Source organism: Strix uralensis, chromosome 11 (genome assembly GCF_047716275.1).
Source record: "Strix uralensis isolate ZFMK-TIS-50842 chromosome 11, bStrUra1, whole genome shotgun sequence".
Taxonomy (NCBI): Eukaryota; Metazoa; Chordata; class Aves; order Strigiformes; family Strigidae; genus Strix; species Strix uralensis.
Window position 1 is genome coordinate 13,667,053 of NC_133982.1, and position 18,502 is coordinate 13,685,554.

The 18,502-nt window shown below is 42.1% G+C and overlaps 1 protein-coding gene across 1 annotated transcript in view; it reads left to right on the plus strand.

The window, feature by feature from the left end:
• Window positions 1–18,502, plus strand: part of ADAMTS17 (ADAM metallopeptidase with thrombospondin type 1 motif 17) — a 192,710-nt gene that overhangs the window by 32,925 nt on the left and 141,283 nt on the right. The window contains exons 5-7 of the mRNA XM_074880340.1: window positions 5,941–6,024; window positions 6,620–6,777; window positions 13,008–13,051. Of these exons, the coding sequence (XP_074736441.1) occupies window positions 5,941–6,024; window positions 6,620–6,777; window positions 13,008–13,051 (286 nt within the window). The remainder of the gene's footprint in view (window positions 1–5,940; window positions 6,025–6,619; window positions 6,778–13,007; window positions 13,052–18,502) is intronic.

Below are 18,502 nucleotides of genomic sequence, written 5' to 3' on the forward strand. Positions count from 1 at the left end.
AGAAGCAGATAAAATCACTTTTATCATGCATGCATTGATGGATTTATATCTCCCTGCTTTTGGGGGCTGGCAGATAAAGGCTTCAGAGCTGCCACTGATAATTGTCTCCCTTACCCTGATATGAATTTTTCATGATGGGAACAGCGACGTAAGGGAAAAGGATATAAGTATTTGATCACTGTCTACAGATTTCTCTTTTTGCTCCAGCAGCCCCAGGAGAAAGAGTTATGTCAACTGTATCTTATAAAGAGCCATGAATATGTTCTTTTTTATAATGTTTAATGGGGTCATTTGAAAGCTTGGCTTTAGGTGAGTGTTAGAAATCCTATAGCACTTTTCAAAACAAGTGAAAGACAACCTCAGTAACCTGACTAATGGTTCTGCTGTCCAAACGTCGTCCAGCAGCCAAGGCAATGGGGAGGCTCTTGCTTGAGTGCAACACTTAGGGAAGAAAAAAGCAAAAAGCCAATTTACCCTCAGGGTTGCTGTTCTGAACTCCAAAACATCTGAAACACACACGGTCTCCCTCCCACTGTCCACCTGCAGAGGAAGCTCTTGAGAATTAAAAAAAAATTAAACTGATGTAGTTTAATTCCTCTCTTAGCCCAATTCCTCATGTCTAGTTTGTGCTTTATGCATGCTGGGGCAGGCCTGGACAGCTCATGCCAAAGCTGCATTTATTCTGTCCCTTCCATGTCAAAGCTATAAGGAGAAAGAAAGGCAGGAGGAATGCAAAGGAGGAGGAGGAGAAGGATGGTTCAGTCTTCAAGCTTTTCTGTTTTCTCTAGGGCATTCTTTGCAGTAAAGCTCTGTCAGGGAAATGCAGATGAAGGAGGGAGATGTCAGAGACAGGCTTTGTTCTTTTTCTTGTTCTTCTGCACTTCCCCTTCCATTTTTCTGTCTGTTTTGTATGACACTGCCATACCTCTTCTTGTTTCCAAAGTCAGTCTCTCTATTCTGATGACTCCTCACAGAATGGAAGTCAGTGCAGCGTAGAAGTTCACCTGCAACAGGGCAAACAGCGATCATGACCACACTTCAGCCACACTGACAAGTTTTCACATCCCTTCCCTTCAGCCTAGTGACCAAGAGCCTCCACTACTCTTCCAGCCAAGCTGCTTTCTGACACTCTGGTTATGGCTTAAAACAGTAACCTTTGCATTTTGTTCCATGGCAGCGTGTTAGTGGGTTTCATGCAGCTGACGCTGTGTTCCCAGCTGCCTTATTTTATTAAAAGCTTCTAAAATACCCCAAATATTTTTACTTTTCCCATTGGAAGTGGTCACAGCAGCCTCAAGGGTGTGGTGCAGGCTTGAGGGAGGTATTGCGAGTGGGAAGGGAGGTGTCTGTGAGTCAGTCTCTCTATTAATGGATGCTGTCTATGCAGCAGGAAATCTTGAGAACATCTGCACTAGGAAATCCCATTCCTCCTCCCCTGGTACCAATTATCTCCGCCACCTCACTTGGCACCGTTAGCTCACGTGCCGTTGATAGCCAGTTGGACGTGGTGCATGAACAGCTTCGACATACCGAGTCTGTGGGTGATGGTTTCCTTGTAGGCTGGGTGAGAAGGGCAGAAGATGGTTGTTGCCATGATGGAATCCGATTCCTAGCAGGAAAGACTCTATGGATTTGAATTCTTTTAATTTAAAGACACCTGGATTCCATCATAATGCTTCCTTTGGGCACAACCACTTTGCACGGTCTGGTTTAACACTGCTTCTGTGCTGCCAAAAGGGCTGTGAATAAGCTGTGCTGAACTCGGTCTCATATTTTTTCATCAAATCATTTAAGGTCTGGTGGTCTTCTCACTGTGGTTCCTTCTAGCCTTAAAGACTGTGAGTTGAGACAGTCTGGGCTTTCATTTAAAATGGTGGTGTATTGGGTGCAGCTAGTGGGGGGGAGGCTGCAGGGGCCTCTCTGAGGGGAGACCCAGAGCTGCCCCGTGCCAGACACAGCCGGTTCCAGCTGGCTCTGGAGTGGCCACACCACAGGACACAGCGGAGCCCATCGGGAAGGCTGTTGGCGCCTCTGGGAAAACACACTCAAAGGGCAAAAGGCTGCATAGGCTGTGAGGAAAAATCTGTGTGAGCACTCAGGTGAGAGCAGGAGGAGGAGGAGATGCTCCAGGTGCTGGAATGGAGGTTGTCCTGCAGCCTGTGGAGAGACCACGGTGGGGCAGGTGGCTTGTGGCCTGTGGAGAGGAGCAGGCGCTGGAGCAGGTTCTCCTGACAGGAGCTGCGGCCCACGGAGGGGACCCATGCTGCAGCAAGGGAAATGTGTGAGGAGAAAGGAGCAGCTGAGAGGAGCTGTTATGGACTGACCACAACCCCCATTCCCCTGCAGCACTCGGGGTAAGGGGGAAGGAGGTGGAGTCAGGAACGGAGGAGTGAATTTGAGCCTAGGAAAAAGTGGTGGGATGAGGCAAGGGGAAGGTATTGTTTTAGTTTATCTTTGTTTCTCTCTACAAATTATTTTAATTGGCAATAAATTAAATTTTCTCCAAGTTAAGTGTGTTTTGCCTGTGATGGTAATTGTTAAGTGATCTCCCTCTCTTTATCTCAACCCATGAGCTTTCATCTTATTTTGTCCCCCTGTCCTGTTGAGGGGTTGTGAGAGAGCGGCTGGATGGGGTCTGGCAGGCATCTAGTCAGAGAAGCTCAAGTACCATGTGGCTGGTTGCCTCTCAGTCTCAAACTCCATGTCTCCATTTCAGTCCTATGTCTGGGCTAAATGCAAGGGCAAATCACTTGTGCAGAACTGTCTTGCACTCTGTTTTAATTGAGAAGTTTCTCTCAGCATAGTGATGAGAGTGTATATCCTTTACTCGATTAATGAATAAGAGCTGTTTGGGTGGTAATGTTTGCTTGTGCAGACCAATTTGCAGGTACACTTTTAGGTCTGTTTCCTTGCTAATTTGCTTCCAGATCTTAGCTTGTTTTGAAAGACAAGTTTATTTGTGGGTGGGTTGTGAACAGTTCTCAGCTAAATCTATGTGTAAAACTTTACAGGGGTCTTTTTGCTAACAGGAAAAGGAATAGAAGAATTTGTGAAGGCAGATGAAGCTGGAGATAATGTCTCTACTCTTCAACTTGGTTCATGAAAGATGATTGGAAATTGTACATGTGATATTTTGACAGTGCCCTGCAGTTCTGGTGCTGGACCATCTTAAATCACAGTGCAAATGTTTTCTTCAGCTGAACTTATTATGATCACACTTTAAATCCTGAGAAATGGTGCAGAGTTGTATGAAACAAACAAACAAAAAAATTCCTGTTCCTCTGGCAACTGTCTGTCCATCTCTGAGAAAAATTTTTGAAACTTCATTAAGAAATTATTTACCCCAACATGTGGGTATTGTTAGCTACTGTACTTTCTTGCCTTTTGCCAGTATTAAAGCATGTACTTAGAGATTTGTTCTTACAGTTAAACAACCTGTAAGCATGGCCAGAATATGCACTGCTGCTTTTGCGTGCACCACGTCTTCAAAATTCAGCACTCTGTCTGTCCTAAAACATCAGGATAAACGCTTCTTGATAATACACCTGGGTTTGTGCCGTGGCAATAATCAGCAACCTGTTGTTATCAGAGTCCAGTGGGCCAGTGCTGTGATGTCAGGCAAGTTCCAGTATGTTTGCAAGTACACACAGTAAAGTACTGATTGCAGTGCAAAGGAGCCAGTCTGACTGCAAGTGTCTCCCTTTTAATCCAGTCAGAGCTCATAGACTGAAAAGTCTGGTTCAGCCTCTGAGGCAGTGAGAGTGGGGGATGGATGCAGTGCTAGCTGGAGCAGATCTCTGATGGGAAAGGGTCTGTCTCTTCTCTAGGTGGGTTGTGTTTGAATGCTTTAGTTGTGCTGAAGTAGAACAGCCACTTGTATCAGTCAGGCTTATTTAGCAGGGGGAAAGGTTATTGTTCCTACTAGGCAGCACAGACTACCATCAATCTGGTTTATTTGGGCTCCATTTAAGAAAATAAGCAAACAAAGCTTGAATACACAAGGAAAGTAAAGCCTCTTTTGCGTGCTAGTGTCTTTTTGGTTAAGTATCCAATTGTTGCTGCTGCTAGCGAGGTTGAGCTCTTCTGAGATCACTGATGGTTGCAAATACAAATGCAGTCAAAGTTATCCTTAGACAGAGAGCAGCGGGTTCTTGCTATGCAAGTTTTGCCAGTGAAAACCATCTTTTGAAGTCAGTGGTGTTTGGATCTCTCTGTGCCGGGCCTGGAGGCAGACAGCTTGTCTGCGCTGATGGAAAGGCAAGCGCCGTCATCCATTAGGCTTAATGATAAGAACCTCTTTGCTGTGCTCTCATTTTATGAGTAGAAACTTTATGGGATAGTTAGAGCTAGTAGTGAGCTAGGCAAAGCAAAGGCATCCATCCCAGGCAAACATTTGTTAGCCTCCGTAGTGGTACAAGAGAGACTGACTTGATCAGCATGATTGACCCTCTCAGCTGAATGTCCAGGTCTCCATTTACACACAGGTCAACTGTCAGAGCCCTGCTCTGCAAGTGTCAAGTTTATCCCCCCAGGTCTATAGTGAGAGGCCTTAACTACTCTACTAACATACTCTGGAGCTAAGCAAATAGTACCAGCACTTGTATGCGTTTGTACACCAGCCGCACAGAAGATAAATGGCTTATTGTGCTCATAGTGAAGGTCAGTGGGTCAAATACTGAGTAGCGTCTGTCTTGCAGTCTGTGCCTAAATTATAGGAAACATTTACGTGTGTGCTTAGAGCCAACCCCAAACACTAAAGAGCTTAAGAACACTCTTACACTGAGCACATTCCTGAGTATTTGCACAAATAGGAAAAATACCAAGCGTTGAAAACATAGTATCCAAAATGTGTTCATGTCTTGGGTTTGTTGTAGGAAGTTAGCTGAGCCTGTGTGGTATTTCTAGCCAAACGAGCTGTGAGTAAGGAATATAGCTTACCTGGGGCCAAATCCTGCCTCCCATTAGTCAAGAGTCTCTCTTCAATGGTCTTGATTTTATTTTCTTGACTGAGTAGGGAATACAATATTCATCCAAACGTTATTATTTGGTATTTTACACCTTTCTAAAATAAACCCCACCCTCACCTTTTTTGATATAGTCTAGTTAAAGCATTTGTACATGGAGAAATGGGTGGAATAAAATTCTGGCATCAATTAAGATCTTATGTTCTAACCTATAAAAATGAGGTGAAGTATCTGAGCTGGAATGCAAAATCTGGAGAAAGTAGTAAGGTAGTTTCCGGTGCTATTTTTGTATTTCCTGAGGCTTGTGTCATTATGTGCTGCCTTATTACTATTCTCTTATATAAGATATGAAAATAACAGAGGGAAATTGCTTTTCCATTCTATTTCCTGAAGTCTAAAACACACCATTATTTCATCTTGCATTCAGATATCTCTGATATTTAAACGCTGAAGATCTGTATTAGTTGGATGCTTCATAACGTATGTCCATGTCCCTGAGACTTTGGATTAGGTTTAGAGTTCCTTTGGAATATTTCTCTCTTTTCCTTTGTTGCTCCTTTGTCATTTCTCTTGTTTATTCCAGTTAAAAGTATTTTTCTTTCTGCAACTAGCTTGTGTATTTCTTGTTTTATTTTGTTTTTTAATGTTTTTTGTCCCTGAATGCTGAATCTTGCTCAGATTAGTCTGTGACAAATTGGTCAGGTGGTGAAGCCCAGTGCTGTACAGTAGGAGCAAACATACTCTGGTTTTGCAAGTGTTTTAGCTACACTGTAGTATGTGGAACTGTTAGAGTGGTAACACAGTAGCTCTTAAAAATTATTTTATTGAGTGTAGTAGCACAACCCATTTGGGCTTGTTTTGGGTCAGTTTCTTGAAGGACAAATGTCTAAATTAGTCACAATTAGTTCCTTTAACTATTACTAGGTCTTGATATTGTTACTGATATACTGTGGATGTTTTCTTTGCATTTTGACAGGTGTACAACATGTTTCAACATCAAAGTCTTGGAATTAAAGTCAGCATTCGAGTGACCAAACTAGTGCTGCTTCGCAACCGTCCTGTGAGTTCTAACTCATTTTTACCCTGCTGCTGTAATCGTTCTGTGGGAGTCTCAGGGGCAGAGCGAGATCCCTGTGCTGGGGTGGGAGGGGGAAGTGGGGCATGTCTGGCCATGGTGACAAATTGTAAGTAGTGCCTGCCACACTTCACCAGGCAGTATCGAAGGTGGAAAATATTGGGGGCTGTGGGAGTGAAAGGAGGTACAGTCCTTTTATTATCCTTCCTGGTAAATCTTTGCCTGCTTATAGTTGTGAACCAGTCTCGGGAGTTAACTGTTGCAAAGATTAAGAATTATATGGCTCTGATAGCAAATACATAACTTCCAGCCTTAGGAGACTTTTGAATGTAGTGCTGTATTAGAAGCTTATGACTGCTGCCAGCTGATGGAGTTTGTTCTGTAGATCAAATGACAGAAGTCAGTGTGGATTCCAAAGTCTCCAGTTCACCTCCTCACATGAAGCTGGTTTTGCACTTTTCGTTCTCCCATGTCTCTATCTTTGAGCCTCTGATTTTTCATCAGAGGTCTAACTCTTTGCATAAAGACTACAACTGATACTCCTTCTTTTGTATCTCTTTTTTTTTTTTTTCCCCAAAAGGCAAAGTTGTCTATTGGGCACCATGGAGAGAGGTCTCTGGAGAGCTTTTGTCAATGGCAAAATGAAGAATATGGTGGGGCAAAATACCTTGGTAACAACCAGGTTCCTGGCGCGAGGGATGACACCCCTCCCGTGGATGCTGCTGTTTTTGTGACCAGGTATAGTAAAGTCTGGTTTATCAGTTTACTGATAATGGCCCATAGTCAGTGATGGGGTTATCTGGTCTAGCAGGAATTAAGAAAACTACATGCTGTTCAGATGCCTCAGATGATTTGTCTTGTTTCTGCATACACTTAACAAGGTCATGCAAAAGCATCTCTCCTCTTGAACGAGGGCGTTGTTATATGGTCACTATAGTATGTCGTAGTCAGGATACAGGCAAGACAAGGCTGCAGCACAGTTGATACTTTTTTCTCACACCAGCTGTATAAGTGGAAAAAATAAGTGAGGTTCTGGAGCATAAGCCCTTCTGCCTAGCAGAAAGAAGCTGTGGAATTGAGAACGCAGCTGGGAACAAGTGTTCTGTGTGTAATTAGGTATGAATCATTTGAAGAGCCTGAGAGGAGCAGACAGTGTGTCAGTAGTGGGGAGGTGGTGAGGGACTTATCTCCTAAAGGAAGTGAAAGATGAATACCATAAACGAAATTAATTTTCTCTCTCTTGCCCTAGGAAATAACCACTTTAACACCCCTCTTCTATCACAACTGTGATAGAGGAGGGGTGTCATTCTTAATTTGTACGTTTGAAAAGGGCTGCATTAAATAATCTGTATATGAATACTTGAGCAAAATTCCTTGCAGCCTGCAGCCCTGCACCTATTGGTGTATCAAACACATCAGGGTATGGCCCAGATAAAGCAAAAGGGTGTTGGCCCTACTAACCAGTAGTCTTTTTTCCTCTAATTTTACTACCTGAGCTCAACCTCACTGTACAATGCAAGTCCTATGTTCCTCACAGTTACCATAAATTCTGAGTAGCAAATCCATGGTCTTTTAAGTCGATCACATACTTTAAGATGTAAATGAAGAAGGCATTGTTATAGAAATGATCGCTGAATAATTAAAGTGAGCACAAAAATATAGCGTAAGGTGGATGCTGTATGTGCTAGGAAAACACTACTTCCTACCCCCTTCTTCTCCAGTCTGAGACAGGAAATGTCTGTACTGCAGTTCAGTATTACCTCTTTCACCTTCTTTTCTGTGCCAACAATGTAAGTAGAAATACATGTTTTTGCATAAACTGCCATTCTGATTGTAATAATCTGTTGTGTTAATAGTCACATAGCAAACTGTTCATGGCATTTTGGTGAGTGTTCAGTAAAGTAGCTGGCGAGCAGGGCATGGGGCCAGCAAAGTTCCTAAGAATGCACCTTCACAGACATGTGAGCAGTTCCCCCAAATTCTTCTCTCTCCTCTGTATTCAGCGTAGTCCGACCAAGCACTTAAGCAGATACTTAACATTTTAGACAGGGTGAATAGTTCCTTTGAAGTCAATGGGCTGCACATCCTGGTTATAGTTAAGCATGTGCTTCATTGGATCAGGGCCTAAATAAATAACTAACATTTTTGTTAAACTCATCTGGGCATCCAGTTGTCCTGCATGACAAGTGAGGCATACAGAATCTCTTCTGATGTGCTCTAAGCACAGGGCGGAGGGAATGAGCAGAGCATTTCATCTGTGCAGTCTCTTTGCAGCTTATAAAATTGAATGCATAATGTCAGGCTAAATGAGTTGGACTCAGGCATTTGAGGAAGAATTGTAGAAAGAATTTGTAGGAAGAATTGTTCAGTAGATTTGCAGGATTTTGCAGTCAGAATAGCTGGAGAAGTACAGGTTTGGTTGGGTTAGAAACTAGATTCAGATTTTATGAGTAAGCTCAGGCCAGGGAGCACATTGCTGTGCATAAGAGCAGCATTTTTCCTGTTTGATAGGCCAGCAGTGTGTACTTGTAGCCTTTTTCCTTCCTTCTTGCTGTATCTTGTCATCCTTAACCCATCCTGCTTCTGCTGCATAGAGGATGCCGCATTGCTTGGAAGACTTCTGGCCCAGCAGCCCGATTCCTGCATCAGGGAAATGAGGTTTTCTGCTCTTGGCTTTGGAAGTGTGTGTGTGTGTGTCCCTGGACCCTCCCCAGACTGTACAGATGGACCAGTGGTAGAGGATATGGGAGCAACAGCATGTCCAGCACAAGCAATAGCGCCAGAAAAAGCAGAAGCTGAATTTTCAGCAGCTGCAGCTGCTTTAGGACTAGAAAAAAGATTCTTTGGGGTCAGCCTCTGAAGAAATCCCTCTGGTTCCAATCTGGCTGTGTTCATTTGAAACACCAAGCCATGCTTGCCTTTTGAAACTTCACCTCTAACTGATGTTCCCCATATACTCATTTGTATGCAAAAGTAGATTACCTAGGTGGCAAATACGCCTCCAGTGGAATTTTAATAGTATCCAACTGATTGAGTTCCAGGTGAGAAGCATACTGTGTCTGTGAAATAAGATGTACCGTTGTACAGTTCAGTAAATAAATGAGACGGTGGGAATAATCTGTTATAGCCCTGAAGGTCTGAGTATAGTGTTGTGGTCTCTATAATCATCAGACTTTTCTTGTTCAAATTCTGGTTTTGGACTTGCAGAAGTTCAGATCTCTGGCATCTATGGATAATGTACTTCATATTTTATTGGGCAGCTGACCAGAATAACTTCTGTCTGCAGAATCTGTATCTTAGTGATCCTAGAAGCATGTCTCATTTGAAACACATTCCCCCCCTTGATCTTCTGTCTTTTGCATTGCCTAGGAAATCTTCAGACATACTGGTGTTCTCTCCTGGCTGTAGGTGTTTGGGTCACTTTTTAGATGATGGGTGATGTGATAACAGAGCAAAGAATGACACAACACTGATAGGACCAGAATTCAGAGCTGTCATTAAGCAGAGATTTGGGATTTTTGTGACATACTGGTGTAGTTATTCCATTTGCAGCCTGCTCCTCCCTTCCACATTTCTCCAGCCCTTTGCCTTCCTATTAAATGGGCAAATGAAGCAATTCAATGTGCATCAAAGAAACTGGGTGTATAGTGCTACTAAATGTATACAGGGGTGTGGAAACTTTATTTTGGCAGGTTTTTGACGGTACCAGTTTCCTCTGTCCTTTAGCTTTATGACCCTGCAGGGTTAAACTGGTCAAAAGATGTCATTTGAAGGATGCTGGGAAGTGGCCATCAAATAGAATACCTCTTATTCATGTTGCACAGTTCAACTACTGTCCTTTCGTACAGGAAGGACTTGAATTGCAGAATTTAGCTTAGTACAGTTAGGTATTTTTTTCCAGTTCATGTGAGCCAGATGGAAGAATGACTGTAGGAGGAGTTCTGAGCTCTTCTGGCTATTTTATTGAACAAAACAACTGACTTGTTGTCATTTTTTTTTTAGAAGAATTGTTTGTCCGCTAATAGAAACCCTCTGCACAGTACCACAGTGATAATGGCTGAGAATTTCACAGGTCCCTAGAAGATGAGAACACACGTCCTGCTTGATTCAGCCAGTGGCTAGAAGTGAAGAGTAAAATTGATTCACAGATACAGCGTGTGATTTCAGTGTATTATCCAAAACTTGGTGTGATAAGGTCAGATCTTGGATTTGAACTGCAGCTCCTGGAGTAAGACTTTTATTCCAGTATTGCTCTAGAAAAGATTCTGCTAACAAAACTATGTCTCTATGATAATATTCATTGCATGTGCAGAGGTCTCTTAAGATATTCTTGGAGTACCACTGTAGTATCATTTGTGTCAAGCTCTCACTTCAAAAATACGGATGCAGTCAAGCTCAAAAATGTGCCAGAGACCTGTGGTTGAAACCTTTTTAAAAGCAGATCAGTTTCAGTGCCATGATGGGGCCCTCTTACCTCACTGGTGTGACTGATCCACAGGTGAGGTAGATCTTTCTTAATGCCTTTTCAGTCTTTGGCTCCCCTCTGATTGCCAGGTAAGGTCTGTAGGAGTTTCAGTATATAGGTTTTGTAATGGGGTGGCTGCTTGCCTTTGGAAGAAGACTGAGACCCACCAAGTTCATTTGTGACTAAAGGTTTGGATGTGCTTTTCTGTTTGGCCACAGAGTTTTGGGGTAAAATGTTTACAGTAGGTCCGGATGATTTAAAGCCTAGCATTTTGGTACACAATCTTTGAATAGAAGGATGGTGTCTCTTGGACTTGTGTTTATGACAGTTTAAAAGATGGGTTGAGGAGGTTTCATCCTTGCAGGCCTGCATGCAGTGAATTGGGCAGCTGTGTTCAGTTCTTCCTGACCTATTTCAAGTCCTTCCCTGACCAGACAGCATCACAGCACTCTCTTTACAGACAAGGGTTGTTCTACCTCTGTAGGAGAGTCTGCAAGTTGTGCTGGATCATTTACGAGACCCCTCATTTCATGGCATGGTGCTAATTTCTCCAGGGAGCTGCCTGAAAGTGCCAGACACCTTTCAGTGCAGAACAGAGTGCAAGGAGCAAAATTGCTGTGCTTTATTTGCAGAGCTGGCCAGCCCCTGAAGAGAGATGCTTTCCTAGCAATGGCCTCCTGCCATCTACTAATAGTTCAGCTATCTGTTGTCACAAGAAAAGCATCTGTTTGATTTACCAGTTTATGTAACATAATAAGTCCTTAAATAAACCTCCGTCAAGTTGGCTCTGGGAACTCAAGCAGGCGTGCTTGTGCCAGCTCCGTCAGGATACTGCCGTTAGTCTGGAATGCCAAGGTGTCGAGACGCAGTAAGGCTGCGGTGAAAAATGAAAGCTGGGGCCGGTGTGTGGTCATAGCTTCTGATCTTGTTTTGTTCCTATCTGATTTTTTTAACACTTTAGTGGTGGTTATGGTTTTTCTGCATCGAAGCACGGTTAGTTTTCAATGTCTGCTTAACAAGAGCTGGTAAAAGCTGTTGTTTCTCTCATTCCAAGCCCTTGACAACTTGATTTGTGACTTTCAAAGGAGTTTGTTGTGAGGGATTTGGGTTCATCTGCCACAGTCCTGGGCCTTAAATCCCTTTTCCTATAAACCCTAGTTTCATATTTTTCTTCAAGAAAAAAGTATTTTTATTCTTTCTCTATTTTTATCTTTCTCTAAGTATTTTCTTTTTCTAAGTATTTATCTTTCTCTAAGTATTCTCTTAAGTATTATCTTTCTCTAAGTATTTTTAATCTTCCCCCTGCCAAACTCTTAAACTCAGAATCCCACTGAGGACTCAGGCATTTCAAATGACACACTCCAAATGTACTAATACGATTCTCTCACTAGCCTCCCCACAGGGTGAGGAAAGCCATAATGATAGAGATTATGGTTCCTCAGCTTCCCTTGGGTTAAGGAACTTCTGAAATGTTTTAGCACATGTGATGCTTTTCTCCAGCTCCTCTTCATAGCAGATTGCACTGCAAAGCAGGTCTGGTGAAGATAGCTCCTAAAAGTTTAGGTCTAAGTGCTTATTGAAATTTATTCAAACCATTAATTTAATTATAAAATATTTTTCCTCCCACACTTGTTTTTCTGTCATGAGCAATCTCATTTACAACATCTTCTCACATGAAGTGTCATCACTTAGATGGTGAGCTTCAAGGATTTTTATTCTGTTTCTGTTTAATACAGCTCTGTGGATCCCTGGTTGATTTGTGGGTGCCAGTGGCATATGTAGTATCTCTTCCTGCCTTGATGAGATCTGGAGAGACTGGATGAGATGTGGGGGAATAACAGAGACCAAATGAAGTCTCTTGAACCTCTGTGTTGGATTCAAATCATAAAATAGCAAATCTGAGTGTAATAAATTTAGCTGAAGACAATTCACCTAGCTGTTACCTGGCAAATCCTGAAAATCCCTTCTTCCTTGTCCACATCTGTCTTCCTCTGTTTAGTGCTGCTTCTTCCTTGTCCTTTTCTATTCTAGTGGAGAAGAAAAAAAGCGAAGAACTGCAAATTTCTGGGTATATATGATCAGTTCTGCATTTCCAGGCAGTGTCCCCACCTACCTCCTCCTCCCACTTTTGATGGTGCTGTAGCATCACAGGGTGTCTGCTCCTTTTTGTTGCAGTTCTCTTGTGAAAACAAGAGGTTCGGTTTTAATCCAGTTGCTTCAGAAGCCTGATGTCACAGCATGAGGCAGTACTCTTTTACGTGCTAGATCTTAAGTCTGTTAAATTGGACTGCAGTATATGGAGCTGATTCACATAATTGTTTGTAATCTTGCAGTAGCAATCAGCGCTGCTGTCTGTGTTGTCATTGTGTAGACTGCACAGCAGTTTTAAAAAAACCCCAAACCTCAACACCCATGATATGTGAGTCACGCATCACTGCGTTTTCCTAGCCTGAAGTCTGGAGGCACAGGATATATTTCACTTCTGTTCTGTTTTTCTTTCTAGGACAGATTTCTGCGTACACAAAGATGAGCCTTGTGACACTGTGGGTAAGTCAAAGAAGTAGGGGAGAGTATTTTGATAGCCAGCTCCAGGCTAAGAGGAGTGTTCTGGGCAATCTTTCATTCTTTGGTTTGCTGTATTGTTGCTTTTGCTATTCTGTATACCTCTGTGATGCAAATACAGGTTACTTGAGCAGGGTCTAAACTATAAATATGCCATTAAATATTAACCTCTTCTAAGCACTGGAGGTGTCTGAGTTCAGGAAGTAATCTGAAGTATTTCTACTTCTTTGGAGCATATGTAGAAGTAGATAATTGGAAATTAAGAAACTGTCTTTTGGTGTGTCTCTGTAACGCTCCTTTTAGTGCGCTCTCGCCTTAAACAAGAATTTGCAAACTAATGGATGCATTTCCAATTGTAAGAACCTGTGTAACACTCCCAGATCAAGCTGGCACTCAGACACCGGAGAAGAATACCTCATTGTAGGAAAGCCAAGTTAAATCTTCTTTTCTGCCTCCTACTCCTCCTACTTCCTAACTGCCCTTAATCTTATCCAAACTCTGGATACACAGGGTTCTTACATCCTACACATTAAATACTTTGTTTATTTATTTATTTATTTAACTTAGGTAGCAGTAACCTTCACTGTATCTGTTCTCTTGGTATTTTTTTTAATCGCCACAGTAGGAGCAGTGTTTGGGTGCATAGCTCAACGTCCTCTCTATGATGATTGCATGATTTTTTAGACTTGCCTCAAAGTCAAGTGGCCCCTTATCCTACATTCTGTGTAAACTTGGAATGGATCCTGATTTTCAGCTGATCTTGCACGTCAGTGTTGAGAGAGACACTTGCAGACTAGGGGTTGCTGAGCTGCCAGTAATGGGTGAAGAAGAGCATGGGGGAAAGTGCCTTCAGCAGGAGCTCCGAAACTACCTACAGAAGTCTCATCTCAGAATGCAGGTCCTTCCATCTCTCTGTTGTGGAGACTGATCAAGTGAAAGGAGGAAATACAGAGCTGAAAAATACATACATTTTCTTTTCAAACATGAGTAAGGGCTGGCCTCTACATCCAAGTTTTCTTTGCAGTCAGAATCCCTCACAATGCATTTATTCTGTGTCCAATGGCAAACACACTTCCACTGGGGAAGGTTTTTATACTGTCTACCTGTACCTGGAGATGGCTGTGGTAAGATACGATACTGAGGTTAAAAAAAAATAAAAATAAAAAATCAAGAGATGCTGATGGAAGACACATGCTGACTAAGGTCAGAGCTCTTTGCATTTTTAAAGACAGTACTGTTGAAGGTCTCTATTCAGGGAATAACATTACCATAGACAGCATGACTAAGGAAATATTTTTATGACTTCTGTTCTTACAATACCCAAGTTCTTGTGCTGCGACTTGCTGCAGGCTGTGGCTGCAGTGGAGAAAGTGGAAGATCAGCGCAGTAAAGATTAGACTCATTTGTTACTCTTGCCAGCATAGTTTTTCCAAGATATTTAGAAGGTGAATGTTCCTGGGACAAAACCAGTCTGGCTTCTTTGCTCTCTTCAATCCTATTTTTTCTTCTGCCTCCCCTGACAGTTTCATTATGTGGCAGCAAAGTATTAGTGTCTTCACTTACACATTTTCTATGCCCCACTGTTTCTGCTGTCTGAACCCAGAGGCGCTGTGCCTTATCCCTGAGTACAGATGAAATCCTCCATCATATGATACCATCTTTTCTTAAATACTGTTGAAATAAGTAAATATTTTGATAACACCCATTTTCAAGCATTATTGTCTGTACCCAAATTGGTGAGTTACTGCAGTTGTTTCAGATTATCTGCAATTTAAGCCCTTATCTCTGTGTTGTATACACTGGCAGCATATTTTGAAAGCTTTCTTCAAAACTATAAATGAGGAACTATTCTGGTAGGGGTGTCATCTGAAGGAAGACCACCCAAGTTTATACCACACTACGATATGTCTTCTGTCCCTGCCTTGTGAAATACTTCTTATGCTTAGTGACTGGAGGTAGAGCCTGAAGAAGATAACCAATTCCTCTGGTCATCAGCGTGCTAAGAGGTAAGGCAATGGTGCAGTATGAAATTGGGATGCTGGATTTTGAGGGATTCCTATCCATAAAACAGATATTTCATGTTTGAGTTCTTACATGTGTTCTAAATCCATAGGATAGTATCTGATAATTATGTGTCTGATGCCTTAGATATATCATATACTTCTAATTTATTTTACTTATGATCATTGTCTCTGCCTCCTGTGGATGGATATAGCACTGTATTAGCTTCATTCTTCTTTCTCTGCCAAAGGTATTGTATCAGTAATATAACTATGTAATTTTTCTTTATTGACGAAATTTAGCCCATATGTAATCCATTCATATTACAGATGTTAGACCAGAAGGGAATTTGGCCTTGGTGTGTCATTTGCATATGTGTGACAGCACAGAATCACAGAATCATCTAGGTTGGAAAGGACCCTGAAGATCATCTAGTCCAACCGTTAACCTAGCACTGACAGTTCCCAGCAGAGGAAGGATAAATTAAGGAATGTACTTGCGTGCCATGCAACTGGTTTGAGAAAGTGGTTAGTGTTGGTAGTGCTAAGTTTTAACATTCTCGTTTTCCTCCTTAGTCAGAATAGGGAAAAATAGGTGTCAGTTGTAGAGAAGTATGTTTTTAATAGCCACTGTTCCATACTCTGTATATCTATATGGGTTATGTAAGTAGCAGTGCAGCATGGCATTTACTTGAACTTAATAGGAGTGCAACAGTCAAAGTAGGCGGATGCCCGTTGGTGTACCATACTGGCTTATGAAGAATTCTGTTGATGTTTGAGACATCTCTGTTGTTGTCAGATTCCTATTCCTCACTCCAGCTCCCAGATAGTCCCCTCCAAATCAGCAAGACTGCCTGCGAAAGCAAAAAGCTAGTCCAAAGAGTGATGTTGCATTTGGTCTTGACAGTGATGCTGAGGTTATAACACTCCCAAAGTTCTCTAGAACAGCAACTTGCTTTCATTTCTTGTCTTATACTTTGCTTTAATATATGAAGAACATGGTCTCAGCAGATGCATATATGTTTTTAAACCTGCTTATGGATGAAGCTGGCCATTGCGATATGATACACTGCCATCCTGTAAAGGAAGAAACATCCTTCTGGTAAGCAGGCACTCTCCTGAACTAGGACACTGAGCCTACTGCTCTATATAAGGCAGAGAATCTGGACTCTAGACTCCTGATTTCTATTCCCAGCTCTGGCATTGACTCATTATGTGACGTTTGGCAAGTCGCTTACTTACATTCTGAATGCTTTTGTCTACCTTCGTGAAATGAGGATTTTGAGTGCAAAGCTATAGGAGATTGCACAGCTTAAGAAGTTCTCATATAAAGCAGTGTGATATATAGTGTATATGATGCAATACAGGTCCAGAATCTAATGTTGCTTAGTCATGTTTAAGAGACTATAAAGAATCTATTAGATTATGTGTACTGAAATAAGAGGACTCAGAGCGCTGTAGGTACCAGGTTTTTTAGTGACACTGCCTTGATTTTCTTTACACTGTGAGAAATATGGAAGCAAAACTTTCCCTGGTGGAAGTATTGAGGCCCAGCTGTTGTTCGGAAGTGGGATTATGAAGTTTAAATAGCTTATAAGAGGTGTTCATTTGTGCTCAAAAAGATCCATATTGAAAAACCTGTCTGGAATCTTTGCCTGCCATGCAGACACAGAGAGAAAACAGCAGCAGGAGGTTTGTATTTGTATTCTGGCAGGGGCCCCTCACTGAAACCAGTTGCTCTGGGGACTTCGTTCAAATTTTCTTGGCCTAGCTGCCAAGGTAGTGTGGAAGGTTACATAATGGCTGAAACAAGCTCAAAAATGGTGAAAATATGTAGGTATGTCTTTGTGGGGTGATACCCCACTGGCTGCGTCAAGAAACAGAACCACATTTGTTTAAGAAATACTTTGTTAATGCTTATTGCCCTGCTTGGTTGTGTAAGTCAGCCCTAAGAACGAATGAATTCAAAAGGAGGTAGACGGAAGGAAAACAATATGCCTGTGTGCACTACATCTGTAACGACTGTGTTTCAACAGCCTCAGTGGTGGGACCTCCGACACACTCTGCAATTGGAGCAGGGAAGGTTGGTTTTGTGCGACACAACCTTGTCACACACCAGTCAAAGTTTGCAGTCTGCTGCTGCTTCAGACTCATCTCTCGTGATGTGACTCTAACCAGATCTGCCGTTTCCTGCAGAAAAATCTTTGTTCCAATTGAGCTGCCTCTAAGCCAGCCAAATTGAGAGTTTAATGTCTAGCTATTAATATCAGGCTGCAGCTTGGAGCCTTGCACGTTGTCAGAATCCAACCTTTCTGTGACATAAGCAGATTGAGAATGCCCCTTTCGTTCAATATTTCCACTGCTAGTGCCAAATAAGCAGCTTTACGGTTAGTTAGGAATGATCCTGCATATTTCAAGGCAAAGCTTGGCCTTGATTCCTCAGTGTACATGTTACCCCAGATCCAAGCTGAAGCTTCCCTGTATTCAGCTAATAATAAAAGTGGGGGCAGTGTGGAATTGGGAAATGGAAAATGAGAATGTGTCTTAAATATCCTTAAATTGCCCTGGTTAAAAATGTCTTTACCTCTGCTGCAGTCACATGTGCTTTTCTGTGGCCTGATGTCGGGGAAAAGAAACAGAGTGTAGTGTATATACTGCAGATGGGCAGGTTTAGTTGAAGGAATAGCTGCCTGGAGAAAACTGAGCATCAGAGCAGAGGTGATTGAGAAACATAGTTTTCCAGACTGTTTCCACAAGTGAATCAATATTTTGTGAAAAACATTCCCATCTCCTGGCTGCCTTTAATTAAAGGGCTCAAAGATAATTTACTGAGAGTCCTGAAGATTATAAACCCTTCCATAATTTCTGTTCTTTTTCTTGAGTCTTCCAAACACTGCTATGTGAATGGGGAAATCGGGTTTTGGTTTTGCCACTGTGCTGCTGGGTGACTGCACAGATGATATCCTTCTGCTGTACCAGTGTGTTCATATCTTAGTCCTTTCCTTCTTTCAGAAGTGTTTAGAGAGCTATGGATGAAAAGGGCTACCAGAGAGAGCTGCATGTTATGGTGCTATTAGACAATTTTCCTCCCTTTGTAGCTACACCCTGCTTTCTTCTTAGGAGTTTACCATAATAAAGTTTCAAAATATGCCCAGGTTTTGCAAATGAGACACTTGGTCTACAACTCCAAGTAGATTTCATCCTTTTTTTTATTCCATGTAAAACACCTGAATAAAGGACTGCACATTTTTACCTTTTCCTTGGCCATTTGCTTGCGCAGTCAGGTGGCCTCTTGTCCCCAGCAAGTAACAGTTCTGGTCGGTCCTGCCTGTACTCTGTACTGTTCATTTAAATCTTCTTCCCTATGTAATATTGATTCCAGTCCCCTAACAGTGTCACAACAGAGAATTAATCCCCAAGGAAAGGGAAAAGACTA